The 12,579-nt window shown below is 44.2% G+C and overlaps 1 protein-coding gene across 1 annotated transcript in view; it reads left to right on the top strand.

Annotated features, from left to right (window-relative positions):
• col28a1a (collagen, type XXVIII, alpha 1a) overlaps window positions 1-12,579 on the top strand; it is a 68,236-nt gene that overhangs the window by 36,512 nt on the left and 19,145 nt on the right. Inside the window, exons 15-19 of the mRNA XM_054745789.1 lie at window positions 285-353; window positions 448-516; window positions 700-768; window positions 7,226-7,294; window positions 7,378-7,449. Coding sequence (XP_054601764.1) covers window positions 285-353; window positions 448-516; window positions 700-768; window positions 7,226-7,294; window positions 7,378-7,449 — 348 coding nt within the window. The remainder of the gene's footprint in view (window positions 1-284; window positions 354-447; window positions 517-699; window positions 769-7,225; window positions 7,295-7,377; window positions 7,450-12,579) is intronic.

A 12,579-nucleotide genomic window follows, 5' to 3' on the forward strand; every position in this document is an offset into this window, starting at 1 on the left:
TAGTGGATGTAAATTAGTAGGGTTAGATCCACGGTGTTTATAAAAACCACTTATGGAGGGAACAGGAGGAGAAGCGTTGGGATGCTTGCTACTTATAGTAGCAGGTGACGCGTATGTCAGAGTTACTGGCCAATCAGGATTGTCGTATTGAGATAAGTGCTTCTGAGGAATCCGCGGAGGGGCGTATCCCATAGTGAGATATCTCAGTCATGTTACTCAGAGAACCGGGGTTACGACAGTAACCTGAAGTTTTGAACTTTGACTTTACTTTGTGTTTCTTACAGGGGGACAGGGGGTACGAGGGTCCCAAGGGCAACCGTGGACCTCCAGGACTTAGGTCCAAAGGTGAAAAGGTATAGTTAGCTAAGGCTAAGATTACCAACAAAGGTGTATAATTAAGCTGTCTTAATGCTGACCTGCTTTTTCTCTCATTATTGTGACTTTCAGGGAAACATGGGTCTGCCAGGTCTGCCTGGTTTAGTTGGGTTTCCAGGTGAAGGCATCCAAGGAGAAAAGGCAAGGCAGATTTTATCATACTATTTTAAAAATGTCTGCTCGTATCTGACCCATGATTGCAAAGCTCTGCTGGAGGTTCATCTGGCTGCTAACTTAGTGGATTCAACTTACAGTCATGACCAGGAATTCCTGCCTCCTTTCAATAACTATGTTTTAAATGTTATCACTTTACTCCTTATCCAGGGCGAGCAAGGACCTGTTGGCCCTTCTGGTCCTAGAGGACCTCCAGGACTGGGAACAATTGGATCAAAGGTGAGCAGCAATATTTAATTGGCTAATTCATTCTGTGGGGGTGGGGTTTGTGGTGGGGCAGAGGGAGAATGGAGTTCCAAAATCATTTTTAGGGCCATCTGAAATCTGCGCAACCAAACATGAAAAGCTTCTGCACAAATTCCAACCTGTTCTTGGTGTGAAGTGGACTCCTATAGGCTTACCCCTGGTCTCTTGATTTGTTTGTGGTGTTGATGGATTAGCTCTCAATGCTTAGTGATGGAGAAACAGGTTCCAGAACATCATAGTCTCATTCTGCTTTTCGCAGATGATGTGATTCTGTTGGCATCTTCAAGGCATGATCCTCGACATGCTATGAGGTGGTTTACAGCCTGGATGCAAGTCAGCTCATCAAAGTCTAAGGTCCTGGTTCTCAATCTCAAGCATTCAATGTGGAAGGCTCTCTCCAGGTTGGGAGTGAATCTTTACTTCAAATGGAGGAGTTATAGTATGTTGTTGTCGTGTTAACGAGTTATGTTGGGATAGAGGAGATGGGTCAGCAAACCAGGGTTTTGTGTGTAGCTCAGAGTAGAGCTGCTGCTTCTCCTCATCAAATGGACCCAGATGATGTGATGGTTCCTGGTTTTCAGGCTTTTCCAGGCCACTAGACGGAGACCTAGTTCAGACCCAGAATTCACTGGAGGAATTATACATTCTAATGGGCCTCATCAGTGCTGGACTGACCATAGGGCATAGCGGGCAACTGCCCGCTGAGCCGACCCTTTCATCTTTTATGGGCCGGTGTCTGTTTTTTTTTTTTTTTTTTTTTTTCCTGGCCTCTAGTTGTTGCGGACAACTTGCCCGCGCCGCCCCACGCGACTCCTCGTAAAAGTTGGTGGATTGGCCAATTGGTAATAATACTGGACCAATAGCCAGAGGTCTGATGCACCCGCCAGTTGTTTGTGAATCTCAGTAAACAGACGGACGAGCTTTACAAAATGGAGAACAAAAAACGGAAAGGAGAAGCGGAGAAAATTCGACTAAAAAAGAAACTGGCCCTTCAGGCTGATGCTGGCACATGTGTTAAAATCTCACAGTTGTTTGGTAGTGAAGGTTCAAGTAAAATCAATTTAGGAAGTGATGGAGCCTCAGCCCAGCGACAGGTTGGAGAAGAAAAGAGGGAGGAGGAGGAGAAACCCGAGCCGGTGTTGTGCCATAAATTGACTCGCTGCCAAGAAATGATTAGCCACCGCGGGATCGCGCACGGTTAGGCAATTGCATTTCTTGACAAAATTCCCCAGGATTTCACCCTAAAACTCAGCATATCTAGCAATATGGACATTCAGAAAGCAAAGATAACCTCTTCCGGTACTTAAACAGATGTTTATCGCGGATATTAGTGTGGCAGTGTTTGTGGCACCCTGCGCGGGAGCACGAGGACGTGCTTGTGGAAAGAGGGAGGAAGATGTGGCAGTGTGGTGAGCATCCACAATATCTCGATTGATCATGTGCCCTGGCTGCTTGGCCAAGGAGATGTCCCTTTGGCTGATTGGTTAGAGCGTATGACTTTCACCCGGGAGTCTGGGGATCGAATCCCGCCGGGGCACTTGTTTCTGCACCTTGCCACATTAGTTTTTCCAGTTCGGAAGTTGTTTTAAGTGTTGCTATTTGTCTTAAACCTTCACAATGAGGATATATTAATCCTTTTTGCAATATTTGCGATTGAAAGATGGTTTGTGCCACAAACTTTGTGGTAAGAACTGGCTTTCTTTATGTTACAGCCTTGATACTAAAAAAAATAAATAAACAATGTAAAATGGCACCCTGTATTGAATGTAAACGTTGTATAAATGGAAATAAACAATTCTCCAGCGATTTAATTTTTTCCCCTTCCTTTCTTTAGTCCACTTGACATGGAGCCACAGTTAACTAGTTTGGGGCACATTTTTACTTGAAAAAAAGTATTTAAAATGATCAAGCTTTGGCTTTACAATGACACTGTGTAGGTTGCTATTCATTACGTTGCTCTATTTAAAAGTAACAAGATAAAAGCACTTCAGCACATAAAATCAAGATTGTCACTTGCCAAATAGACTACACCCTCCCGTTTACCTATAAGAAATGCCTCAAAATATCTTTAAATTCTTTATTGATGATTTAATTGTAGACAACTAAAATGGCATTTTACTTGCCAAAAAGTGATTGAATCGCTAAGATTTTCATGGAGGCTAAAATTGACCAAATAAGGGTTTTATGTATTATCTGTTGACGTTACTGTACTCATACTGCCTACTGTATCATCAAAAACACCCCAAAAATGGCAAAAAAAAAAAAAAAAAAAAAAGAAGATAATTTCCCTTGCCAAAAATTGATTACAGTGTCCTGGTCACCTGTAAAGGGTTACATTTACCTAAATATTACTTTATTTATTATCTCTTGATGTTATTAGTTCCATCACAGGATGCCGGTGTCTTTCACATTCATAAAAACCTCAAAAATGGCAACAAATGATCATTTCCCTTGCCAAAAATTGATTACAGTGTCCTGGTCACGTGTAAAGGGTTAAATTGACCTAAATATTACCTTATTTATTATCTCTTGATGTTATTAGTGCCATCACAGGATGCTGGGTGTCTTCCACATTCATAAACACAGAGTCCTGGTCACCCATAAAGGCTTAAATTGGCATAAATATTACTTCATTTATTATGATGCTGGGTGTGTTCCACAATCATATTCGAATAAACGTGAAAATATTCTGTCCGAATATCTGTTTCTTGTTATAAATATAACAGCTAGAAGGATTTACAGTTAAAATAGGAGAAACACGTGACTCCCCAGGAAGGGTCGTAACACCACTCGCCTCATGCACATAAGTGAACAAAACAAAGCAGCATGGAGACACTCCATCTCCAACCACCTCTCAGGCAGCAGCCTGCACTCCCAAGTTCTACACGTCACCAGAACATAAACAACTGCAACACAATAAAAGCAGTGTTATACAAAATGGAAGGCCTGTAGTGTTTATTCTCTTACAGTAACAACTTTTCAATTTTTTGGAGGAATTTATTTGAGAATTTTTTGGTTTTTATTAATTGTGCAATAGAAAAGTAATCGCTAGATTAATCATCTAAATAGTCATTAGAATAGTCGACTATTCGATAAAATAATCGTCAGAATAATCATTTTAAAAATAATCAGTTACCCCCAACCCTACTTTTTAGAATACCAGGATAGGAAGGATGGTGTAGGTTTATGTTTATTAGATTGATACATAAATACTACCAATAAGAAAGTGTACGTTGGTGTGTGTCAGAAACAGCATAAGGCTTAATGTCTTTTCCAAAAAAAACAGGTGATGGGCCGGTCTCCAGTCAAAATGCCCGGGCTGAATTTTTGTCCCAGTCCAGCCCTGGGCCTCATAATTCCTCAGGATCCCACTGGGAGAAGTGTCAATGAAGATAGGGAGTTCTTGGCCTCTCTCCTGAAAGGGCTGCATGAGATGACAAAAATCTCTCTTCCAAATTAAATGAATTTCTATCCTGACTTTAATATACACTGAACAAAATTAGAAATGCAAAATTTTTGTTTTTGCTCCCTTTATTCATGAGCCGAATTCAAAGATCTGAAACATTTTCTAAATAGACAAAAGACCTATGACTCAAATATAGTCACAAATCGGTCTAAATCTGTGTTGGGGAACAGTTATTTTCCAAGATAATCCATCTTACCTCACAGGTGTGTCATTTCAGACTTTTTAGACAACATGAAAATTGCACTGGTAAACCTTAGACTGGCCAAAATAAAAGCCCCGAAATGTGCAGTTTTACAATCATAATTTATTGAATGCCAAAAACAAGCCCTACACCATAGGGGTGGGAATTGATAAGTTTATATAAAAACAATGCCATTGTTGATTGTGTCTTTCAATCCAATTCCTTATCAATTCCTGAATAGTTTAGTACAGAGGTGTCAAACTCAAACTCACACGGGGCCGAAATGAAACTCTGGGACGGAGTCGAGGGCCAAACTTAATATTTTTTGAAAAGTGACAGCAAATTTGCACATTTTCTTTATCAACATATATGCAATTTTGAACCTTTAAATTTGGAAACAAACTTATTTCTGCATTAACACTGAATGTGGAATAACCAAATTACACACGAGCAAGTCAGTTTTAAATAAAAGGCATCAGTGGTATTCATTACTTGTGGTATAATCAGCATTTTTAAAATCTTTTAAATCTTTAAATCTTTTAAATCTTTTCTCACGGGCCAACAACAAAATAAAAATATCATTTTATCTTAAATGAAAATGCAACATCTCACCTGTTAACTTTCATGTTTTGGAGCAGAAAAAGAGCATAAAACCAACATATTTAAAGCTCGGTTTGCTCCACTGGTTTACTGTGATGCTCACCTGTTCCAGCCAGATACCTGCATCATGGGGTTGATCTGAGCTGAGGAGGAGACTCCTGTTGTTTTGTTCATCTTCATCATAATAATGACAACATTAGATGACAACAGGTGCTCACATAGGTTTGTGCTGCTGAACATGTCTGAGCAGCTTGACCACGTTGTTGTGTGTCGGGGAGGAAACATAGCCACAGAGCCGTGCTGGTTTGAGCGTGTCGCTGTTTGCTGGAGTTATATCAGCTCTGTCTGGATGTTAGTTGGAAAACTTTCTCTTTCAGTCGTGAACACATTACTGAGCGGCTAGAATCTCCGTTTCTGGGCTTCAACGTCAGAAAATAGCTGAGTGAACTCGGCGCTGAGTGAGAGGAGTGTAGTTTGTCTGAGACAGCGGAGCTGCAGACACCGGCAGCAGGCGCTGGAAAAAACACAAAGGAGGGGGCGTGTCGGCTCTGCGCTGATGCCGCAAAGCATCATGGGAGTTGAAGTCTTTGCGGTAAAATCGGCCAGCGGGCCAGTTTTAATATATTTTTGATATTTATCTCGCGGGCCACATAAAAATTTTCCGCGGGCCTTGAGTCTGACATATGTGGTTTAGTAGGTGGTAAAAAAGTTAGTGTGCGTAATCTCCTTCGTTGTAACTGTCAGTTTATAAATGATAAAAAATCAAGTGTACCTGGTATCATTTAGAAGGATCTTTCCAAATGTTCTCTTTTACGCTCCTCGTGAAGGCTGAGTCATCTTCTTGTTTGGTGTAGTGTTGCTGTAGCTTTAACAAAATGTAACTTTTGCAAAGTGTAACTTTTACCAAATAAAACTTTTGCAAAATGTAACTTTTACAAAATGTAACTTTTACAAAATGTTACTAAATGGGCAAAATTCCACCACAGATGGTGCTAACATGGTGCAAATGGTACCAACATGATGGGCAGTGTTACTTGATTAGTTACCTACAGCATTGACATGAGAGGACGTGCAAACGTCACCGCTGCTGCATTAAAATTCACTAGTCCAGAGCAGGTCAACAACACAAAATTCACTTTAAGTTATCCTGTATTTTGTGCGCTAATGCTTTTGCATATTCGTAGCGTTTCCTGTCTTTGATTAAATATCTACTTAGCAAGTTGCCCTGTTGTCACCCTTTCTTGTAAAGTATAACCAAACCTTCGAGTGTTCATGCTGCTTAGGCGCCATGTTTCCTGCTGAGTAAATGTGTAAGCAACACATGGTGAGGTCCTTCACGCCGACTGGAATTGATAAGGAAAATGTTCGCAAAAATGGCAAGCAAATCCTAGGAACTGAAACAGTGGAAACCGGTTCTCAACAAGTCTGTAAGCCAGTCAGAAAATTCCTGATGGAACGAGAGGTGTTTGAATGTTGAGGGTGAATGCCCATTGTGAGCAGGATGCCGTGTTTGCAGCTTCAGAGGATCCAGACCACTCCCCTGAAGTCTCACAAAGTCACGCTTTACCATAATCCACGTTTACACCTCTGGACAGACGAGCTAGTTAGCTGGTTAGCATTTATCGTAACGTGTTTATCACGGTGGAGCCTCAGAAAGAGACAAAGAAAACATTCTTTGAAAAACAAGAACGTCCGACCCAACAACAGGAGTCAAACAAGAGTAATCAGGATTTTTCTGAATTGCGAGAGCTCAGAGATGTGGTTCCTGCATGTTTTAGATCACAAACAACTGATTTGTTTTATTTTGTGATGAACCGCTCCTGTAGAAACTAGTGAAAGCTGGGGAGACATTGCGGCTGTTAGATTAAAGTGTTAAAAAGAGGGTTAGGGCTAAAAACTGCAAAGTTTGCCTCTAAAGTTGCTACATTTTGCATCAAGTTTTTCTTTATAAATAAAAATGTTTGCTTGGAAAGTCACTTATGCAGTTTTCAGATCCTGTAATATCAGATGTTTGTTGAAGAGAGAGAGAGTAAGAGAAGACTGGTGTGTGTGTGTGTGTGTGTGTGTGTGTGTGTGTGTGTGTGTGTGTGTTTGTCTGAAGAAATTCTTTTAACTTTTGTTTTTTTTCAAGCTATTTTGAACAAGTTTTTGATTTTTCACCTTGGATTTGTGTTTTCTCGCAGGGTGACCAAGGTTTCCCCGGAGAGCATGGTCTACAAGGAGAGAGGGGCACAGGTGAACCAGGACCAAAGGTAAGAGAACAATATGTGAAGAAAACCAGACTAGAAGAACAACAGAACCAACATGATTCAACTTGGTGAATGTAACTTTCCAGGGGGAGGCAGGATCTGATGGACCTGCTGGGATACCTGGTATTCCTGGAGAAGATGGAAGTGTTGGGCCGAAGGTAAGTATTTTTTGTGGTAGTTAAAAAGAGTTGAAAGCATTATGAAATCTGACAGAAAGCAGTCTGCAGTAGAGGCCTACCCTCCATGTAAAACACAGATAAAGCATTGGGCCATTTCTAGTTCAGGTTGAATATTTGGCCCATTGTGGTGGTAAAGGTCAGAATTTCAGGAACATGCGGCAGTGCCTGGCCCGGGCTCAGGGGCCTCGGGTAGACCTTGGATCCTCTGCTGTTTCATCAAAGGGGAGGGGGATGTCCAGGAGGGGGAGGACCCAACCTTACCTGGATGTCCCATGTCTTATATATTCAGGAAGTTGTGCAAATGCAGGGATGGGAGTAGATATTCTGCTGGGGTGGTGCCCTTGGACTCCGTGAGGCTCTGTGATGCTGCTGCTTTGGGCCCTGGCAAGATGGGCTGGGGTCTCCATGCCCTGGGTGGCATTTTGGCAACAGAGGTGCCTATTGGGGCCAGTGGGGGAGCTGGCTCCCTGGAGGGCTTAAGTCCAACCAGCCATTCCTCCCCATCCCCACACATTTTTCTCCTCCTGCTCCCTCACATCATCACACAATCATGCACATAGGACCTTGGGGGTGGACAAGTCAGGGGGTGCGGGTATGGACCTCATTTCCACCTTCCTGTGGCAACCTGCCCCCCAATTTTATTTGCACCTTATACACTTCCACCAACGACATTCCATGCAAACACACACTTTGGGCCTTGGGAGTGAGCACATTCAATGGCATTTGGCAGGGGGATTTTTCAGCCTCATCCCGAGTAGTGATGGGATTTATGGCTCTTTCATGGGAGCCCTTCATTAGTCGGTCGTTAACCTCAAAGAGCCATTCAAAAGACTGGCTTCTTTGAGCGAACCCAACAGGGGGTATCAAGAACAACGTCTTCCTGTGGTGTGGTCCGTGAGGGCGCATGGGGTTGGTTAGTGTTCCTCCCAAGATATGTATATAAACACGTGTTTCTATGGTTCCTACGTCGTCACAACGGTGGGTGGGGTTTGAGCGGGTGAGTTTGACCGACCTCCGGGGAGTTTTGTTAAGATGATCGGCTCTCTACAGGGACTCGGCTCTCATCATTCACTTTGAAAACCCGTTCAAAAGATTTGATTCGTTCGTTAACGTCACATCACTAATCCTGAGTGCCGGGGCCCACTTCCAATTTTAAATTGCACTTAGACACTGAGGGCTGTGGGTGCAAGTGGGGTAGCGTGGTGGCATCAGCTGGTGTAGGCCAGACGATACCCGCACTGCCCGCTCACCACAGCCATGGAATACACCTCATCAACACGCACTAACACTATATTGGAGCAGGCGGAGGGAGACTAGGGGGGTTAGCACACCTCTGTTGTCACTTGGCTTCCCGGGGCTGGAGGTTAGGAGGGAGATCTGGCCGTCTGGTTGGGGACTGGGGTGGTGGGTTGCTGTGCTCAGCGTTGGGTGGGGAAGCCTGTTCATCAGCACCCCAGCAGAAAGGGTCAAACTCTGGGAACCGGTAATGGTTGTACCCCATGTGCAGCAGTACCGGGACCAGAGTGAATAGGGTGTGTATGGGGAGCATGAGTGGGTGTCCGGCGTTCATTTTTGTAAGTCTTTGGTTGTATGTGTATGTATGAGCATGAGGGAGTGAGTGTGTGACTGTGTCTGTGTATGACTGTATATGTCAGGTGGGGCCTTTGACTCCTCCCCTCTCCTGGGACTTCTTTTGATGCTTTACATCTTCGTCTCCCCTCCCCCTGCCACACCTGGTGTGGAGTGTGGTGCCTTGGTCTGCCTGAGTGTTCATGGCTTCCAGGTCCATGGGTTTAAGATTTTTGGCGTCTGCCTGATCAATCCCAGTGGCTGCCTGGTGGGATCTAGGTCCCTGGGCTCTGCTGGGTCCCTGGCGGGGGTGGTTGCCCCTGGGTCCCGGGTCGCTGGGTTCCGGGCTTGACCGGCTGGGGGGTGGGAGGCTGCGAGCGGGCCTGTGGGCTTACCGCTGATATCTCCCGGGACTCTGCCGGGTGCTGGTTGTCGCACCCCGGGGCGATCCTCTGCGCCTCTCGAGGGGTGCAGGGGCTTTTCTGTTCGTGGTCTCCTTGGGGTCCTTGTGCTCTGGGGCAGCTCCTGGATCTCTGGGACTTGGTGCTCCCTCCATCTCCTACGCTTCTTTGGGGGAGCAGATCTGTGGCTCCTCACACTCTCTATTGGACGCTCCTATAGAGAAACCTTACATATACGGTACAAGCGTGTGTACACACACAGGTGCTCACATGGTGCTCTCATAAGTATGAACTTGGGCACGTTCAACACATGTCTTAAGGCTGTGGTGGGCACTAAATGCACTATGATTTATTATCGTGTGATTGTTCAGTAAAACAATGTTGATTTTACATTTCGTAAGCAGTGAAAGCTTACTCCTGTTGTATTGTGGTGTGTCTGTTTTCTGCAGGTCTAGAAGCAGACTCTTGTTCTTCATTGATTGTTTATTTTTGTGGACCCCCCCCCCCCCCCCCCCCCCCCCCCCGGCACCTTTTGTCTCTTCCTTTCTCTTTCACCTCTGTCTACGTGTCCAGTCGAAATTACAAAGCATTCAAAATACAATAACAATAAAGTTTTAAGTATCAGGCAGATGCTTTGTTGCTCCACCTTGGAGGAAAATCTGCCAGGCTTGTCACCAGCATTCAGACATTAATTCTGTTGGCTTCACAGCCAGACAGGACACGGGGGGGTGTCAGAATTTCACCAGAAGCACAAAAAAGTTGTCCTTGCATCCTGTTAGCTCAAAATCTCATTTGAGTTAGCATGATGCAAAAAACATGCACGATAATATATTTTATATCAAAAACTTGAACTTAAGAGGAAAACCTGTAAAATGAAAATACAACTGAAATCCGTAAGAACGTTCTCAGTGCCAGGAGGGTACCATTCAGTACATGTGCTGTGATTTCCCTTACAGTGTTGTTGATTGGACTAAACCTGGAGGTAAAGTCTGACATCGCCTGTACGCTGTGCCCTTTCAATAAACTGCATCTCTCCTTTTCTATTGTGTAACACAATGCAAAAATATTTAAACTGAAACGAATCTCCTACCACCTGCAGTACTTAGACTCTCCACTAGAGGGCAGAATACATCAACAGTGTCCTGTACTGCAGGTTAAAAGTACCAATTGTTTCAACTAGATAGAGGTCCTACAAGCTTATTAGAAATGATGAATGAGGCATGTTAAGGGTGACGTTACAACAGGTACAAGTGTGGGGCTTCAACAGTAAAATGAAGCAGATGTAGGACATGAAAATCCCCTTACTTGATTGATTGATTGATTGATTGATTGATTGATTTAAGGTTCTTAATAACAAAAGCTTCAGCCTTTTACATTATGCAGCTCAGAGGAAGCCCTTTTCTTTGTTGTGATGTTATGTTTTACATACGTTCTGCAGCCACAATTGACTCAAAAGCAGTAAAACGAGTTCCTGTGGTCTTTAGACAGAAACTGTACAACACCTTTTTGTTTTCCATATGCAGGCAGCTTACTGTTTTTTTTTTTTTTTTTGCTGAACCTGCCCTTCAGCTATCCTGAGGATTTCTGTTACCCACACCAGCATAGACGCAGGTCAAAAGTTTCAAAGCTATCTTTGAAAAACGCACACACATTCCATTACCTGGACAACATGAAGCTTCCATTGTTTAGGATTGTTTTTAGCTGCACACACTCCTTCCACAAATAATCCAACTCTTCCTTCCTTCTATTTTTAAAAATAATTAATCTTTCAGTTAAGACTTGTCCGTGCAGGTTTCGTTGTTGCTTTTCGCTGTTGTTGGCGTGGCGTCCGACACCACTGACTTAATTTAGTTGTTGAATAGTTTCAGTTTTTACTGTGAATCACATGAAATGCCCCACGGCCTCAGAATACCACACTGTGTTAAGAACGCTGAGAGAAAAATCAAAGGTGCAGTATTAATTTTAAAAGTAGATAGATAGATGGATAGATGGATAGATGGATAGATGGATAGATGGATAGATGGATAGATGGATAGATGGATAGATGGATAGATAGATAGATAGATAGATAGATAGATAAGCAATTCAAATGTCCGACCCCTTTCTTCAGGCTCCCCCCAAGAGTTAAAGAATCTGACAATCACAGAAAATAGTACATCACCACATACACAAGCAGACATGCAGCTCTGCTGAGCTGTTGAGGTCAAGGTTTCCAGAACCAGCTCAAAACTGAATCATACCACCTCCTACCTAACTGTATGCTATGTGTGCTAGCATGCTAGCATATAGCGTGTGGTGTTTTTATGATGAAACACCAGACAGTTTTTAGCTTTCTTGGTTTATTCTTGATTTCCTCATCCTCGTCATCCTCATCTTCCTCCGCTTATCCGGGTCCGGGTCGCGGGGGCAGCATCCCATCTAGGGAGCTCCAGACTGTCCTCTCCCCAGCCTTCTCCACCAGCTCCTCCGGCAGGACCCCAAGGCGTTCCTGGACCAGATTGGAGATTTAACCTCTCCAGCGTGTCCTGGGTCGAGCCGGGGGCCTCCTGCCAGCAGGACATGCCCGAAACACCTCCCCGGGGAGGCGTCCAGGAGGCATCCTGACCAGATGCCCAAACCACCTCAACTGACTACTTTCGATCCGGAGGAGCAGCGGTTCTACTCTGAGTCCCTCCCGAATGTCCGAGCTCCTCACCCTATCTGTAAGGCTGAGCCCGGCCACCCTATGGAGGAATCTCATTTTGGTTGCTTGTATCCGTGATCTCGTTCTTTCGGTCATTACCCAAAGCTCATGACCATAGGTGAGGATTGGGACGTAGATCGACCGGTAAATCGAGAGCCTGGCTTTCTGGCTCAGCTCCCTCTTCCCCACGACAGATCGGCTCAGCGTCCAGATCACTGCAGACGCCGAACCAATCCGCCTGCCGATCTCCCGATCCCTCCTACCCTCACTCGTGAACTCTTCCTCATCCTAAACTTCTAAAAGCAGAGGTCGACTGAGGATCTGCGGACACCACCACCAAAACATTCAGAACACAAACTGAACTTTACCCTTTCTGCCTTCACTTGGTGACACACGTGCACACACACACACACACACACACACACACACACACACACACACACACACACACACACA

Source organism: Nothobranchius furzeri, chromosome 11, assembly GCF_043380555.1.
Source record: "Nothobranchius furzeri strain GRZ-AD chromosome 11, NfurGRZ-RIMD1, whole genome shotgun sequence".
Classification (NCBI taxonomy): Eukaryota; Metazoa; Chordata; class Actinopteri; order Cyprinodontiformes; family Nothobranchiidae; genus Nothobranchius; species Nothobranchius furzeri.